Source organism: Syngnathoides biaculeatus, chromosome 11 (genome assembly GCF_019802595.1).
Source record: "Syngnathoides biaculeatus isolate LvHL_M chromosome 11, ASM1980259v1, whole genome shotgun sequence".
Lineage (NCBI taxonomy): Eukaryota > Metazoa > Chordata > Actinopteri > Syngnathiformes > Syngnathidae > Syngnathoides > Syngnathoides biaculeatus.
Genome location: NC_084650.1, coordinates 15,069,116 through 15,087,985, shown reverse-complemented (window position 1 = coordinate 15,087,985; position 18,870 = coordinate 15,069,116). Strand labels below are relative to the sequence as shown.

General features: G+C 40.3%; 1 protein-coding gene across 7 annotated transcripts in view; it reads left to right on the top strand.

Annotated features, from left to right (window-relative positions):
• The window catches only part of rapgef2b (Rap guanine nucleotide exchange factor 2b), a 108,394-nt gene that overhangs the window by 20,653 nt on the left and 68,871 nt on the right, over window positions 1–18,870 (top strand). For all 7 annotated transcript variants that reach the window (XM_061835993.1, XM_061835991.1, XM_061835989.1 and 4 more), the window contains exons 2-3: window positions 12,372–12,442; window positions 14,805–14,861. In XM_061835993.1, coding sequence (XP_061691977.1) covers window positions 12,372–12,442; window positions 14,805–14,861 — 128 coding nt within the window. The remainder of the gene's footprint in view (window positions 1–12,371; window positions 12,443–14,804; window positions 14,862–18,870) is intronic.

Sequence of the window (18,870 nt, the reverse complement as noted above, 5' to 3'; positions counted from 1 at the left end):
AAGAGCTCAGACTTTTCACACACCACCAGCAACTGCGACTTTGTGTTTTCACGCAGCGACAAGGCACCCGACCAACTTTTTTTTTCGGTTGACATATTGTCTAAATGGTAGTTTTGCTTTGTTGACGTTGAGACAGCGGTGTGCCATTCTGATCATTTCCACATTGACTTCTATGGGCAGCGCAAAAGGGTCTAGCGTTGCCGTCGACGCCATAAAAGCGTCGCGCCCTAAACCCACTGCTCTGACCACAGCCTCATCCAGCGGAGACCGCTGGACCTCTCGACCCCAACGCTGGTTTCTGCACCGACCGCATGTGCGGAACATGGCTACAGCTAAAAGCGTATAATCCGTGCACGCTGGAAGGGAACGCAAGGAAAAATTCCGTTGACATTTCAGTGCATTAAAAAAAAAAAAAATCATAGGAAGTCATTGGCATGTCATTTATTCATGGAACATTACAAAATAAAAAACACTGCATTCATTTGTGGTTTTGCAATTACATTTTGTCTCCCAAAATATTTTTTTTTACCGTAATTTAAAGTTTTTATGGGCGACACTGTGGACGCAACTGGTTAGAGCCTTGGCCTCATAGTTCTGAGGACCTGGGTTCGAATCCCAGACCCGCCTGTCTGAAGTTTGCATGTTCTTCCCGTGCTTGCATGGTCACTCCGGTTTCCTCCCCCATCCCAAAATTATGCAACATTAATTGGAGACACTAAATTGCCCCTAGGTCTTATTGTGAGTGCGACTGCTTTCTGTCTCTGTGCTCTGTGATTGGCTGGCAACCAGTCCAGGGTCTACCCCGCCTCCTGCCCGATGATAGCTGGGATAGGCTCCAGTACTCCTGCGATCCTTATGAGGATAAGCAGCTCAGAAAATGGATGGATGGATGAATAAAACTTTTTTTTTTGGATCGTACTAACGGGACAAGCCGAAAGAAACGTGCGTACTAAAGAATAATTTATGAACATGAATAAAGACTCCCCAAAACACAAATACAAAGTGATTTTTAAACTCACATCAAAACCTTTAGCACAGTTTACATTTGAAATGCCCAAAAAAAAAAAAAAAAAAACAATATAACGCGACAACTACCAGTAAATTAAATCTCCAGTAAACTTGCACAGGTAGTATCAAGCCTACATTCTGTACAAATTGTATTTTGATGCCTACCACAAAAAAAAAAAAAAACAGAATGGCTGACTCTACGTGAAGATAAATCTTTAACCCAATAGCATATTTGCCCAATCATATTTGAACATTTTCATTAAACAAGGGGGGGGGTGCTACTTTATGATACACATAGAGGAAGAAAATTGTTGCAATTTTAGCTACAAGCAGACTGGTTGTGGCTTCAGTATTCGACACAAAAAAGGGTTTCTTCCCCCCCCCCCCAGTCATCATCTGCACCTCGTCGTCCACTCGGGAACAAAGCCAACCGTCCGGGTTGATGAGACTCGCTCCGTCTGGCTCAGACAAAAGCCTCAAAGAGGTGAAGCGCCATCGTCGGGAAAAGTTACACAGCCATCTACGAAGATCAATTCAATGCAAAAATAACCAGGAATAAAGAGGGCTGGGGTGGGGGGGATGAAACGGGACACGGAAGCGCTTTTATCTTGGCCGATATCCCCAGAATCACCCCTTGTGCTCACCAATTTACTCAGTTGGGATGGCGGCCAGAGGCTGGAGAAGAGTTTCTAATAAAAACCACGGAGCAACACAATGGGAGGACCAACACTCAATCCAAACTCGGCGTGGACTCGACACTGACCGCATCCGTTCAGCATGACGTTGACCAATCTGAGGCAAAATGGTCACCAGTACAGGCGGGAAGAATATCCATATCGTTGTATCATTCTAATATATGTAAATGTCTAATATTTGTTTCATTCAGGTATAAAGATGGCCAGTTTGCGAATTGGCCAAATGTTTTTATAGTCGGTTGCTAAAATTTTCTTTTTCTGTAAGACGTTTTCTTGATATAAAGACTACCATTCTCGTAATAGGGTTAGGTTAGGTACTCATGTTTGTCATATCATGAAGTTATTCTCTTAACGTGATGACTCTATTCTCATCATGCTACGACTCGATTGTCTTAACATGACAAATTTCTTACAAGGTTATGAGTTTTTTTTGAGGATAACATGACGGTTGTCTTGCAGCGTTGCAACTTCGTCACATAAAGATTTATTTCTCGCAATATTTCATTCCTGTAACATTATGGCTTTATTCTCCCATCTTGTTTTGGGGTCTCATAATGTCACAATTCTTATATTATTGTGACTTTATTCTTTGATCGTGACGTTTTTTGCACAATTTCTACTTTATTCTTGGAACACAACATTATTATTGTTGTACCATTTAAGATTTTTATATTGTCATCATGTTAGAACTTTATTCTTGTAATGTTATGACTTTATTCTCATAGTGCTATGACTCGATTCTCTTAGCATGACAATTTTCTTCCAAGGGTATGAGTTTTTGCTGATAACATGACGGTTGTCTTGCAGTGTTGCAACTTCATCACATAAAGATTTATTTCTCGCAATATTTTATTCCTGTAACATTATGGCTTTATTCTCCTACCTTGTTTGGGTTCTCATAATCTCACAATTCTTATATTATTGTGACCTTATTCTTTGATCGTGACATTTTTTGCACAATTTTCTACTTTATTCTTGGAACACAACATTATTATTGTTGTACCATTAAGATTTTTATATTCTCATCATGTTACAACTGTACTCTTGTAATGTTACGACTTTATTCTTCATAAGATTCTGACTGTTTTTCACGTATAGTCATTTTTGCTGGCCAAGTTCATTCATCAACAAAAAGTCCAAAATAGTGGTTATTGCAGAGAATTTCCTGTTGTTGACAACAAGTCTCCGCTTATGTAGATAAAGCCTTTTCCCATCAACAGTAGCGCAACAATCTCCCAAAACCTCCCCACGTGTCCTTTAACGCCGCAGATATTGTCACGTCGTGACCTTGCCACAGCCCGCTTCGCCTCCACCTGCTCTAATGGATAAAAATACCCGACACCATCTTGTCAATAGAGACTCAAGGACAACTGCTAACAGGGGAATGCACAAACAAAGACACTCATACACACAGTTGGTGAGGTGGAGCTGGAGGTGTATAACATTTGGAATAAAGTGCCGTCGCTGCACTCTGCGCGCTGAGCTGACAATTTACTGCCATATATTGTCATTAGTGGATGACCTTCAGGCCCTCAACACTGGCTGGCACCAGTCCTTTACCTCGTTAGGATGGCTCCAGCCGAGCCCGTTAAAAGCTTATAATCACATTAGTATCGACGGGATGTTTCATTTTGTGCCTGAAGACCAGAAGAACGCATTTTAAGAAACGCGCGCCAATTTGTCTCGCAGCGAGATGCATTAGCTTAATCTTGTCATTCTTTTACAGTAGCTCAATCTCATTTGCACAACATTGAATTTTATATTTGAAATGTTATGAGAGTAAAATTGTAATATTTCAACTTTATTTTTGAAATGGCAAGATGCTACTCTTCTCCCGTTTGATCTTTATTCTGTTCATTTGCAGTGAGTTCTTTGTGGCATTACCTGGAGATTGTTCTGCTATGGTTGTTGTCCTCAATATTCCCGTTGTCCGTTCTGTTCCTTAGTTTGTCCACTCAAGCCAATTTTCTGTCTGACTGCATATTCAATAAACATCACAGTAGTGGAAAAAAAAAGACCATTTCAAACTCCCATGTTATAGAACTGTTCCAGTATAAAATGCATGCAGATCCACCATTCTGCATGACCATCGAGCTGAATCTTCTTCTACTTTTCCTTTCGGCTTGTCCTGATTATGGGTCACCACTGCGTGTCATCTTTTTCCACCTAAGCCCATCTCGTGCATCTTCCTCTCTAACACCCACAGTCTCCGTGTCTTCCCTCACAACAACACGCCTCTGGACATGTCCAAACCATCGAAGTCTGCTCTCTCTAGCCTTGTCTCCAAAGCATCCAACTTTGGCTGTCCTTCTAATGAGCTCATTTCTAATCCTATCCACCTACCTACTCACTCCGAGCAAGAACCTCAACATCTTCATTTCTGATATTTCAAGTTCTGCTTCCCGTTGTTTCTTCAGTGCCGCCGTCTCTAATTTGTATAGGATAGGTTCAAAAATGTTGGAAAAGTCTCACGGCAAATCACCAAACAAGCCCCACGAGGGCTAAAGAACAAGCCCTACCCCTGATAGTGAAAATCTACAAGTAACTGACAGTGTCTCAAAAGGTTTATGAATGTCTTCAAGATGGTGCCTTAGCGTCGCATAAAGCACCTCAACTTGCTTCAACATAGTTCCTTCGCACCAAGATGGGAGAAAAAGCTGTTGAAGTCATTGGACTAGGCTTTGATCTGAGCCCAAAATCGATGACTAACGAGATGATTGGTTCACAAAAAATAAATGTATCTGTAAGCATTGAATCACAAATGTGCAGGGTATTAGTGTGTATATACAGAAACAACCATAATGTTGTTTCAATTTAATCACAAATTGAATTATTGAGTGTAAAATCAGGAACTACCCTAATTTCCGGCCTGTAAGCCGCGACTTTTTTCACATGTTTTCAACCCTGCGGTTTATTCGGTGATGCGGCTAATTTGCACATTTTTTTCTAACGGCCGCAAGAGGCCACCCAAGCGGAAAAAATAGTGAAACTGGTGGAATATATGTGCCGAGGAAGTGACTTTTACCGGTCCGGCCCTGTTAGCGCTGCGCTAGCGTGTTATTGCCGGGTCTCAGTTGTTTTTACCAGTATTTTTTTTTTTTTTAACCGGCCCTGTTAGCGCGGCGCTAGCGTTAGCATTAAACTCTTGTGTGCCTTCTTTCTTTGTAAATATCTTGTATTTCAATGTGTTCACTTGCAGATTTTACACAGCTGCAGCGTAGGTATATACCAAATGTTATTTCTTTTACAAATGTCCTGGGTGAGGCTTATAACCAGGTGCGCTCTTTAGGCCAGGAGTTATGGTATCAAACAGAAGTATCATTCTGTAGTATGTGCTACAAAAAGTGGATACACATGAATAACTATTAATAGTTAATGAACAAAGTACCTTATGATAGCTATTTAGAATAAATGAACAAAGACTACAATAATATTATAAAGTAATAAAGAATAATTAACAGACCAATGAACTGAAATTGGATAATTTCCCACAGCACACGTTAGTTTGTTAGTTTGCCGATCAAGTTAAACACTGGAAATGTGGATTTCCAAAGGTCATGTTAGATTATTTTAATTTTTTTTGTTCCCCCTGAAATAGTAAAAAAAAAAAAAATGACTTTCATCCGAATGTGCTGACTTCAGTTTGAATCAACCAATCGCAGCACCGTGGCAAGACTTGGCATTTCCGTGACACTACTTGCTGACATGTCTTTTTACGAGTCGCTGAGGTGGTCCCGCGTGTGGTTCTGTGCCCCCCCCCCGCACTCTGGACATTTTAAGACGTTATCTGGCCCACTGTCATGTGAGGAATGTGAGCCTCAACACCCAAAAGGGCCTCTCTCCGCTGTTGTTCGCAACAGGATCCAGCCAGGAATACCACAGCAACTCTTCACAGGGAGGCTTTCAAAGCAATCCTGGAAGAGGTCAACACTTCAAAGGAATTTGCCTTTGTTCATTGGAGGGTATGAGTTTTTTTTTTTTTTTTTTTTTTTTTTTTTTTTCCCCCCCCTCCATTACCTCCACCAAGCACAGGTCACATTTTGTCATCGGCAGCATTTGGTGAAGTAGTTAGGTTGGACCTTCATGGATGCAAGGGGTTGAAGTTGGAGCCTTGAGTATCTGCTATTTATATTGATCCAATAGAATATCAGCATGAATCATACGTACATACTTTATTGTTTTGCAGTATGAAAGGTTGGAAACGGTGTCGGTCAAAATTATATTATTCAAACGGAACAATAGTCAGCAAGAGTCCTCATCCATTTATCGTAAAACATTAAATTCCGTTACATTTAACGTTAAATATAAGAATATCCTTTCATTTGAGTTAAATGAATTACCGTAATTTCCGGCCTGATTATAAGCCTCACTCAGTACATTTGGAAAGGAAACACCATTTGGTACATACTAAGCCGCAGCTGTGGAAAAGCCGCAAGTGCCCACATTGAAACACGAGATATTTCCAAAGAAAGATGGTACACAGAGTTTTCAAAGTTTTAATACCTTAGCTTAGCTTAACATAGCAACAACATGGTAGCATGAACTGGGTTGGTAAAGAAAAAAAATCTGTGGCAGCTACACAATACCAACATGGTAGGACAGCACTAACAGGCCTGGTTAAAAAAAAAAAAAAAATCAATAAGACACTAAATCACTGAGACACGGTAGTAACAGCACCGATGCGCTGGCGGGGCGCTAACAGGGCCAGTTAAAAAAAAATAACATATGGTAAAAATCACTGAGACACGGCAGTAACACGACAGCAACAGGTTAGTTCAGCGCTAGGCCGGTTTTAAAAAAAACATACTGGTAAAAGTCACTTCCTCTGCACATATATTCCACCAGTGTCACTGTTAGCTTTTCCGCTCGAGTGCCCCCTTGCGGCCGTTAGGAAAAAATGCACGAATATGCTGCATCACCGCATGAGCCGCAGGGTTGAAAGCGTATGAAAGAAAGTTGCGTCTTATATGCCGGAAATTACTGTAAATGAAACCATGAAAGTCCACAAAAATCACATCATTAAAACAAAAATATACACTGTATTTGAAACTGATAAAAAAAATGTTTAAATCAAACATGCATATTCTATTGATGATAATACATAAAAAGAGAATACCATGAAAAATCTAACCCTAAACCCTAATGACTCTAATAATTACCAGTTATACTTAATACTTGTACAGACATCATTTTCAATCAAGTGTACACAAGAATTTTGTTGCATTTCCCCAAGTGATTTTATAGTAGTATTGGGAATTTTGAGAAGTACAGTCATGTAAATCCCAGTGAGTGAAGACTGATTTTTTGGAGTTCTGGTTTTGCAGTTCCGTTCAACTGTTAGTCAGTTCACACCGCCTCTGCTCGCTCCTCTGTCGGCTTGTGCTTCCAAGCCAGTTTCCGGTTCTGCAGGCCGCTGGGTCTTTCTGCGCCTGCTCTCCCGAGATTTGTGAACACTCCAGAGTACGCTACGAACCCAAGTTCACTGAAAGATCATAATTCAAGCAAGTGCTGGCGATCATGTTAGATAGGTGTGGATATTGGCTATTTTTGGCTTTCTGGTTAAAGAATTTTGGTGAAAATATCCATAAATTTTCTAGGCCAAAAGGGCCACAGCCTTGCATATGTTGTGATCACGTGGGCTACGCATGCCTGGATCGAGTTCTGAAGCAGAGTGTGAACTGGACTGCTTGTATCTGAGTTTTACGGACTGTCCGATTTAATCCAATACGGTTTTTTGCCCTCATATCGGACCATTATCAGATATAAATTATCAGGTCTGGTCACCATAATTTTTATTTTTCAGCATAGGACAGCATTCCCTAACCTTTTTTTTTTTTTGGTCAGGGATGTGTTCTCAAGACATTTTGAAACCTAGTAATAGGAGAAAATGAAATTGATTCAGGATACAACCCATAATTATGCAAATTGTTCAGGTTGATGTTGCCCTCCATTGTCAGCCGATGCCGTTGACGTGATTTTTGTGTCGCTTATAGTTGTGAAAGTTCAGCGGGTTAGAATACGACGTGGAAAGCCGTGAATCCCCGACCACTCTGGTAGACAAGCGAGCAATTGTCACACAAACTAGGCCATCCTTGCTCGGGGGATTAATTTGCGCTTTTCCCAGCTATTTTGTTTCTCCAAAACAGAACAAATCCTCCGAAGTGGTGCGATCGGCGTCCTTTAACGCCTTTCGAGCGACAGGGTTCAGCGCCATAAGCGCCTTAAGACAAATATGGTTTTTTTTTTCTTTCTTTCTTCACACTTGATCGGATGCATTGCCCCGGGGTAGCTTTTTGTTTTCAAACGCAGCGATGATTCACCGGAGTAGACGGAAGATATTCCGCTCCATAAAACTGTTGGCCTCACTGTCACAATTAACACATTTTCACCCTTCATGTATTCTCAATTTACAAGTTTGCCTCACCGTGCTGTTCCTGTTCCCATCTCTTGTTCAGATTTTCCATTAGAAGTTTTCTCGTTTGTCTCACACTTTGGATGTTACTCTCGGTGAGATAATTACCTCCACAAAGTCTGCGCTTGCATGTTAAGAGTAAACCACTGGCACACATGAAAGTTTCAAATTCAATCCCCCTGTTTCAGTGACCTGAATAATGAAGTATTATACAGTAAGTACAGTCCATAACTTCTGCTAACAGCGTGAGGTAAGCGTAGCACCTCTCCAACCTAGATAGAGCATACTCCCTAATGGCAATTGCTACTTTCCTCACAGCCAGGCCTTTAACATCATCTTGTACCATTGTAGGGCATTACCGTAATTTCCGGCCTGTAATCCGTGACTTAACGCCTTCAACCCTGCGGTTTATGCAGTGATGCGGCTAGTTTGTGCATTTTTTTTCTAACGGCCGCAAGGAGGCACTCTAGCGGAAAAGGTAAGAATGAGACCGGTGGAATATATCTGCCGAGGAAGTGACTTTTACCGGCCCGAGCCTGTTAGCGCTGCGCTAGCCTGTTACTGCCGTGTCTCAGTGATTTTTACCAGTATGTTTTTTTTTTTAACCGGCCCTATTAGCTACTACCATTAGCATTAGCGCGGCGCTAGCGTTAAACTCTGTGTACTGGTTTTCTTTGTAAATATCTCATTTCGATGTGGGCACATGTGGCTTTTGCACAACTGCAGCGTATGTGTGTACCAAATGGTATTTGATTTACAAATGTACTGGGTGAGGCTTATAACCAGCTGCGCTCTGTCGGCCGGGAATTACGGTACATAAATCATAAAGATTTGCAGACAGCCCTGAAAAGATGAATTTTTAACCAAATTAATTGATAGAAAACTGCAATAATACCCTAATTTTCTGATGGACATGTCATGCACTAGCCCTGGTCGTGCCTTTGAAAGCCACACACATTCAAAGGCACAGATACTGTCGGCTCAGGTCACCTCTACATGCAATCCTATATTCCAGATAAAACCCTAGATGCATAGACTTTCCATTGTGTAGGCTACAGCCCCCCCCCCCCCCACTTCCCCTCAAATTACATTGAAATGCTCTACATAGTTGTCAGCCACATTCCATTTTAGTACATAATTGTCAACAACTTTTTAAAAATTAACAAACACTAAGTATTGATTACTCAATTTATACAAAACATTTTGATTTCGCAGTCGCACCTATGCCATTTGAGTTCTAACTAGATACCACTTGCTGTGGTAATCAGTCAAAAACATCAGACGCGCTTCTAAGTATACGTTACAAATTCTAACCCCCGGGACCAAGGCGCTGTTGTCGTTGAAAGGCTTTCTTTGATTCTTGTCTCTGCTGGTTAAAAGATGCATGGGGAGCTGCTCGCTATCAGTGCTAAGCCTTAAGCCTTAATGAATATGACCAGTTGGGGCCGTTGTGAATGGGAAGCCTTGTGTAATCTATGCCAGCAGACTCATGTGGTGGTCCCCGATAAGGCCGGCGATTTTTCACCTATAGTGGAGGACAGGTTAGTTCCTCATTTAACGCACACAATAGAGGAGATGAGCCTTTTCAATATTGATTGTTTTACTTCAGAAGTTGTTTTCCCCAAGTGTATCCAGTGTTAATTTTGATAAATACGTTATGTTATTCATCAACCCTCGTGGAACCCGACTAGTCATTCACAGAACATATTTTATACCCCTCACAAAGGATATGCACTTTTCCACAAGCCGGTGCGATTTTAAGGGCTGGATTGAATCATCCAACCATTATCCACCGCTTTTCCGGGTCGGGTTGAGGGTCAAGTAGCTTCAGCAGGGATGCCCAGACTTCCCTTTCCCAAGCCACTTCTTCCAGCTCTTCCAGAGGGATCCCGAGCCGTTCCCAAGCTAGCCGAGAGACATAATCTCTCCAGCGTGTCCTGGGTCGTCCTCGGGGTCTCTTTCCGGTTGGACATGCCTGGAACACCTAACCAGGGAGGCGTCCAGAAGGCATCTGAATCAGCTGCCCCAGCCACCTCATCTGGCTCCTCTCAATGCGGAGGAGTAGCGGCCTCGAGCCGTCACCTTATCATCGTGGAAGGGTTTGAGTGACCCGATGATCCTCGGAGATAAGCTGTCTGGGGCTTCGTGCCCCTGGTAGGGTCCGAGGTGAGGGACCAGACAAAGTACGAGTCCAAAACCCCAATGATGACTACAAAAATTGGATCTTGGTTTCCTTTGCTCGGACGCGGGTCACCGGAACCCCCCCTCTGGAGGTGGGGCTCGGAGGCGAGCGCCTGGTGGCCGGGCCAGCACCCATGGGGCTCGGCCGGGCACAGCCCAAAAAGATAACATGGGTCCCCCTTTCCTGTGGGCTCACCACCTGTCAGAGGGGCCATAGGGGTCGGGTGCAGTGTGAGCTGGGCGGTGGCCAAAGGCGAGGACCTAGGCAATCCGATCCCCGGCTGCAGAAACTAGTTCTAGGGACACGGAATGTCACCTCTTGGGACTGAATCAATGGTAACAAAATAAGCACCGGCTAAAAATTCAAAATTCATACTCCGACAGTACAGCCACAACTGACGTCCATGTACTCCACTCGCAGACTGACTAGTAAAGGATACAACCTGGTCCAACTGATTTGTTAATGAGTGGCAAACACGTCACAGATGTGTATGTAAAATGTGTAACAAAACACTTGAATTTGGTTTCTCCTGTGACTCACATTGCGCCTGTTTATAATGTTGCCGTATTGAGTGAATAAGTAACCGTTACATTATCTCCTAGCCAGTCACATTCCTGTTGATTTGGTAGGACCCTCATATGTGAACAAAGGCCTTGAAATTAGATTTCCTTAACTGATGTCTTACGTTTTAGTCCACCCATTTGTATAGTTTGTCCAAAAGAAGCCAGGGGCATTGAGTGAAGACTTAGACTGCACCGTTAGCCTCTTATGCTAGCCCCTGTTCCTGTTCGCTTGATAGGACTCTCACCCGGCATTAACCATATTTGTTTTGAACAAAGGACCCACTAATTTGACAACTGTCTGCCGTGTTTCAACAAGTAGTAGCATGTTTCATATTTTAAATTGTCTTAGTAGTAGTTTTGAAGGAGGTTTTCCGACACATGCCCACATCCTGGCTGCATTTGTGCGTCCTCACCACAGCAAATATTTACAAGTGTTTCTGCGGCCATTCTGTCCCCGATGGCGGCCAAGATTTTAAAAAATAATAACAGTAAAAAAAAAAAAAAAAAAACGTTGGCAGTTGAAAAGATGGTGTCCTGTACATTTTTTCCATACAACCAATCTCAAAACTATTGGAGAACTTAGCCATAATTGATGGTTTGACATAATTCTGCTCCCTTTGCTTGTTTTGAGTGGTGGTGGAGGCTCATCCATTGTTATGTAAAAGGGAGAGACTGCCATCTAGTGGCCTCCATTTTGGATCCCTCACTTGGAGTTGGTATTAGTCCATTTTTTGGGGGGTTCCAGGGATATGCTTCAGTGGGTGAAATCTTTCCAATGCCAATCAAATATGACTGTTTATTTATTACTGTAATTAAAACGTTGAGTATGTTTTGGCGGGAAAATAACATGCAATGACCATAAGAAGGAGGAAACAATTGTAATGTTAATTATGTAATTTTTTTTTACAAAGAAAACTGGCAGTTCCAGTCTTAAAGAAAAAAGTCTTCATCTGGGAAAAGAATGTAATCTTACAAGAATGGTAGTGAAATGCGAATTTCAAACATTTTCAAAAATGCCTTTATCTACTGAAAAAAAAAAAAAAAAAAATTGCACCTTGTTTTCACCAAAAATAACTTTTTGTAATAATGTGCTTTTTGTTCAAGGGGGTTGGGGAGACTACTCATGCAGGGATGTCAGATTTATTTGACGTCACAATACAATTGTCCCAAAGCTACATTAGGGAGGAGGACAAGTCTTATTATGTGTGTTACATTTCAAATTCAAATCATGTTTCCTGTGGCATTTCAAATTCAAATCCTATTTCACTTTATATTTAAAATTAAAATCCTGGTGACCCTAATCTACTTCTATATTGTTAGCTCAAAGGCTGTTTGAATCTGCTTTTGTCCACGTGGGGGTGCTGGAGAAGTGCTAAGTCACGGTGAAATATTCCATAGCAAAGGAACCCTCTGGAGGCATATCTTAAAACCTTTTACTTTCAGTTTGAAGTGATCAAAATTACTTGTAAAGTTAATTGTTGTGAATAAAGCCTTTTGCGTTTTTTTCTTAGGATCTGGAGATCGTCTACTCGTACCTCCACGGCATGGAGGCCTTGTCCAACCTGCGGGAACACCAACTGAGGTGAGCATCGCACTGTTTTCGAGTCGGTGTACAAATACTTTAATGTACAGGTAGCATCTGAGTACTTGGCGATACTGAGTACAAATACTAAAATAGTGCGACGCATACCAAACACTTCTCGGCCTTACTGATTACCGTTCGCAACGCTAATGTTATCTACTGTACAAAATAAAATGAGTAAAAAATGACAGCTACAGACTGATTTTGACCTGTGTTAGGCATTAAACAGTGTGGGGAAAAAAATTGTTTGATGGCATAATACCTTGAGAATATTTCCACACAGCTGAAATAGCTCCTACCTTGAAGGTACAGTTGAAGCCAGAGGTTTACATACGCTGTGCAAAAACACACGTTTCTTTTTTTGTCTCACCGTCTGAAGTTAACTAACTAAACCTCTCCTGTTTCAGATCAGCCAGGATGACCAAAATTATTAAATTTTGTTTAATGCCACAATAATGAGAGAGAGAGAGAGAGAGAATTTTATATTATTTTCTTCAGGCTCATAAATTTACATACATTTCCTTAGTTTGGCGTAGCATTTCCTTTTGAACTACATTACTTGGGTCAAACGTTTTGGGTAACGTTCTACAAGCTTCCGCCAGTACACTGCTGGAATTCTGGACAATTCCTCCCGACAAAACTGAATCAGATTTGTTGGTTGCTTTGCTCACACACACCTTTTCAGAACTGCCCACAAATTTTTCGATGGGGTATGTAAGGGCCACTCAAAGACATTGACTTTATCCTAAAGGCATTTTTAAAATCATTTTGGCTTGAACTGTACTGTATATATCCGGCTGGTGGAGTGGTATCGGTGTGTACTATGTCCTTATGTTACCATTACTAGTGTTTTCTTAACTAACCAATTTACAGACTGCAGCAAATGTGCGTGGGAAATAAACGTGACTTTCCCGGAAGCCAGTGGCCCCCTCCCAGCGTGCCTCGTGTGTGTGCATACATGTGGATTATCCCGTTGAGGGAACAATGTAAAGTACGTGACCCGTGAGGTAGAACATTCCACGTAGTGACTGACCCCTTCCCAACACTCGCTTTCCAGTCAGACGTCAAACTAACCAATGGATTATCTGAAATCTTTTTTTGTTTTTTTTCTTTTCTTTCCCCCCACACAGACTTGTTTTTGTTTGCGTGCGCCCCTCAGCCATATTGTGATGAGCTACCGTACTTTGTAGCACAATTTGTGACGTTACAGAGTCCTTTGTGAAGTATAAACAGGAGGGAAGCCTGATGTGAATGACATTCTTGGGACATGAATCTGGCTGGGGGAAAGCCTTTCGAAGACTAAATACTGGAATTCATCAACCTGTGGAACAATAGTTGTAATGTGATATTTAAAAAAAAAAAAAAAATGCTCATAAATAGAGAATGCAGTTCTGTAGAAATCTGAGTTGTTTTTTTGGGGTGGTATTTATTTATTTGTCATTTTTTAATGTTTTTAAATTTAAACAATTCTTGAGTTATATTGTGTCCAGCCCTAGTACTCATTTAACAGTTGACTTTAGGAATTGACAAATCAAGTGCTGTTGATGAGGATTTTACAGTTTACCCTGTATTTATGTACTATATGAAGATCAGAATCAGAATCAACTTTAATGGCCAAGTGTGTAAAAACACACAAAGAATTTTTCAACTCCAGTCAGTGCTGCACTGGCACGCCATTCAGAACAAGGAACAACAGCATCGCTACAACAAAGAACAAGAGACATTTCTGTTTATAGGAACTATTCCTTATGAGACATGCAAGATGTGAAATCGATATAGATAAGTGTGTTAACAATGTCAATTGTAAAAATGCTAACATGGGAACAGTACTTATGCTCACATACAGAAGCTATTAATTAACCCAAGAATGGAAAGCAAATGTCGTGAATGGGTTGAACATTTTAAAGTTAGGATGGTTTGAATTGGTTGAGAAATGTGGAAGGATTGCGGGGAATCCGTATAAAAATTACAAATTTTGTCTTGGAAAATGTGGAATATTGAAAAACCGAAGTGGGAAATTGGAAAATGTAAAAATTTTCTCCTTAGTATGTCTGAGCCATGTGATTTTGCTTTGTTTTGGGGTGAAAAGAAGAATAAAAAGTCATGTCACGGTGATTTTTTTTTGTGACTAATTTACACTAAGTTTTAACTTTTTCATCAAACACCTTTGCTATACCACAGGAATTTTCTGTTTTTTTCCAATTATTATTTTTTATATCAAGTGGAACACTGTTCAGTTAGTAAGAGTTTAATGATGTCAAAGCCATAAAGCCAGCGGTGGCCCGACATAAATCGGAGGCAGCTACGTCATTTGCTGGAGAAAACTCAAATAAGTCATTTCGATATCTTTTTTCCCCCGCAGGATCATGTGCGAGACGGTGCGCTATGAGAGGCACGAAGCCAACGAAGTTCTTTACTAGTAAGTACAAATTGAGCTAACTACGATAATGTGATGTTTCAGAGGATGCTGCGAATATGACACCTCTTCTGGAGGTGTGTAAGCATTCGCCTTTACATTATTTTGCAACACTGCTCCTTGAATCACAACCTATTTGCAGCCGGATGTGATTTATTTATTTTTTTTAACGCATGAATTTAAATCTGGTTACTCAGTCTGGCTGACTATCACCAACAACCCTGAAGCCGACTTTCACTTTTGTGCTTCTTTTATTTGCAAGCTCCAGGCCAAAGCACCCCTTAAACGTTTTTAAAATTATTCTCCAAAAGTTAGGTTTATTTTAATTTATATTTTATTTATTTAATTTACATCTTGATTACAACTTCACAGTTTGATTTTCATCATTTTCCATTTTACTTATACAGATACTTCCCTAGTTTTTTTCGAATTAGTTAATTTTTGTGATTTTTTTTTTTTTTTTTACTTTACTCTTAAAGCCTGCATTCTGTGGGGACGTCACACACAAACAAAACCTATAAAAATGTCGAACGTATGGCCTTCACATCCTTTTTGAGACATATTTGACATCATAGTGATGTGGAACTTCAAATCGTCTCACTCGGGTTGTTCCTCTGCGGAGATAACCCAGTCTCATTTTTATTTAGGTAGTATAAATATCTTTTTTTTTTTTTTTTTTTTTTTTAATTAGTTCCACATATGATCACATAACATGGAAGTACCTACACATTTGACCGATTTCACTACCTCAGATTACCATCGTGGTATCCGTATCTTTGAGGGACAGAAGAATAATTGTTGAAGTGTTCACTTTTACACACACACACGCACACAAACACACACACAGAGCCATACTCGCACAATCCGAAGTTTATGAAAAAGTGCCTATTCTGTGAAAAAGCCTTAACTCTGCAGGATTTACAGTCCAAAGATTACAGTGCTGTCGCAGATATGAGGCTGACCTGACACATTTCACTTTCGGTTGCAATCTTCTGATCAGCCTTTTTAACCTTTTCTGTTACCATTCGCAAGTACACTAGCTGGCTGCTATTGCTTGTGTTGCTTCTTTGTTTTTTCTTTTTTGCAATTGTAGCTTGTTGCAGAAATGGAGCAGCACCAAGACACATTAATACAACCTGCTTAAACCTTCTACTTTTGAGTATGTGAATTCAATCGTTTGAATGACTGTGGATGGTTAGGGTTATGATGATCATCATCATTTTTATTCTTACCTTAGTCAGGCTTAAAAATGACACTTAACCCTCGACTTTGCCCTTCAAAGGCTTTGAAAAATGCCAAAAATAAAAACAATAGATCAAGGGTTGTAATAGTTTGTGTGTGTATATGTCAGTCACTTGTGATTTGACAGGTGCGTATGCCCTCGCTAATCTGCACAGTCGAGCATGAAAAATCACGCGCGTAAAATTTGTTGCAGGTAGAAATACATAGATATTGAAAGACGTGGCTTATTTTGTGGTGTCTTGACCAATGTTCCCTCTAAGGTGCGCAATTGCGCACCTGTCGCACACTCTCAGCGCACATGAAAACCGATCCGGCACAGTGAATTACAGCCTGACGTCTTTTTTTTTTTTTTTTTTTTTTTTTTTTAAAACACGGAAGCACACGGCCGATAACAACGAGCTGCTGCTCAGCCTAGTTCCACTTCCTAGTTTACCTGACACCACCCCCCTCCTCCGCTCTGAAAGGGGTACACTCGTAATTACAAACAGAACACACACCTTCAACTGTATATCTGCGGGCATGACTGGTGGACCACATCCATAACTTTATATCTGCGGGCATGACTGACCACAACTGTACATTTTTCAAATGTGAGTGTCTATCTATCCGTATGTCTGTCTCTCTCTCTCTCTCTCTCCAAATTTTCAGTTTCTTTATATAAAAGTCAAACTATTGCTGTCCCACTTTCTCCCCCTCCCAAAAATAAAAGAAAACTAACAGAATAGGAAAAAGTAGCTGCAGTGCATTCAAAAAGCTTCCCAAACAAACATTCCTCGATAGACTTTCCTTTTTGTTGACGCCGTCGAACACTCCGTTAGTCTGCCACCCCAAGACTCCCCTGTGTGCCTTTCATGGCAATTTCTTTTTTCTTATGAGGATAAGTGGTACGGAAAATGGATGGATGGATATTTTTAGGTTTTGGTTCGTGTCGGCTGCCAGAACGTGCTTGTCAAACTTCTCACCATCCCGTCAGTCCAAACCAAATACAAACATACTTCAACATTTCTTCATGCTTCTTGCTTTATGTATTTATTTTTTTATTTTCCTGCCTGACAATATTTTATAAGCTCCACCCGGGGGCCACAAAAATACCCTTTTCAATATGGAGAAAATATGTAGCCTCATTTTTTTCCCAGTTCATACATCACAGTATTTTAATATATTTAATGCTCAAATGCTTGTATAAAAGATCCACTCATCAGCAAAATGCTTCAGCCAAAACAGAACTTTTTCTCAGTTTTCTCCCCTCAGTGCAAGGGGCTCTATTAGATCGAAATTACCATTCAAAGATGACACAAAGCATCTGGACAGCAAGCCAAAATTAAGTGCAGGAAGTGGTTTCGTGCATTTTTTTTTTTTTTTTTTTACAACAACTCACAAAAACGTTATGAGAGGTGCATCTCGATAAATTGGAATTAGAAAACCTTCTGTATTTCTGTAATAAAAAACATTTGGGTGATTTTAGCTTAATGTAAAACCTTTTGCCATCTGCAAGTTATGACATTGTTACCTAAGAAAAAAGATGTTAATATGGAAATATTAAATATTTCGCCCAGTATTTGTTTTTCCCAATATTTTTTCACATGTGTATTTCCATGTATTTTTTTGTATTTTCTTGATATTTTGTATTGTTTCCAAATGTTTGAGTAATTATTCTTTTTTTTTGTTATAATATATATATATAAAAGAGCCCCTGTAGCTCAGTGGTTAGAGCACTGGTTTGGTAAACCAGGGGTTGTGGGTTCGTATCCCACTGGGGTTGCGTCAGGAAGGGCATCCGGCGTAAAAAATTTTGCCAAACATATGTGTGCGTTCATCTGATATATATATATATATATATATATATATATATATATATATATACACACACCACACACACACACTCACACAGAGAGAGAGTGAGGTTTTATTTATATATTGTATGTATTGTGAATAATTTTTACCAAAGTTTTGCTGCATTTTTCCCAGTATTTCTTTTCTGTGCTTGTGTTCTTTCCATATACTGTATGTTTGTTTTCTATCTTTTTATGTTTGTATTCTCTCCTTATGTTTTTTGTCTTTCCCCTAATATTTCTTTCATTAACGTTTTTATATTTTTCAGGAATTTATTCCCAAACTGTACACTATTTTTGAAGATTTTTTTTTTTTTTTTTTGCCGTACTTCAAATATTTTTTTCATTTTTTAAAAATTCCAATATTTGTGTAATTGCTGTTTTATATGTATGTATGTATATTTTCCCCTAGCATTTTTCTTTTTGAATTATTTATATTCTTAAATACATTATACCTTTTGGTCCTAAAAAGTTTCCCCACTTATTGTAAATCTCATTTCTCTTCTACTGAGTTCCTTGAAGTTTCCTATTATTCTGAGTCATAGTCGATCCATTGAGGCTCTGTAAAAGTGCCAAAGATTTATTTCCAAGAAGTATTTTAAAGATCAGCTCCATTTATCGGACTCCCCCTAATAATAATGTAGCTGTTCACCGCAGGAGCCGCTTTTGAAGTGGACAAGTCTTGAAATGAACTTGTCAAAATGTTCTTCCCTGAATAGCGGGGATTTGTCTAGCAATTATCTGCAAAAGGCTGCGCCAGCCAACAGCGTCGTCGTCGTCGCCATGGCGGCGGGTCACAGCGAGTTTACTCCTGTCTGTGCTTCATTTCCTCGGGCGCTGTAATGGATGTGGGCGGATGGCGACGCGCAGCGGTTCATTTGCAGTTCGCCCGTCTGCACTCCCTGACACATTTGCAGTGTATTTGGAACTACGTCTTG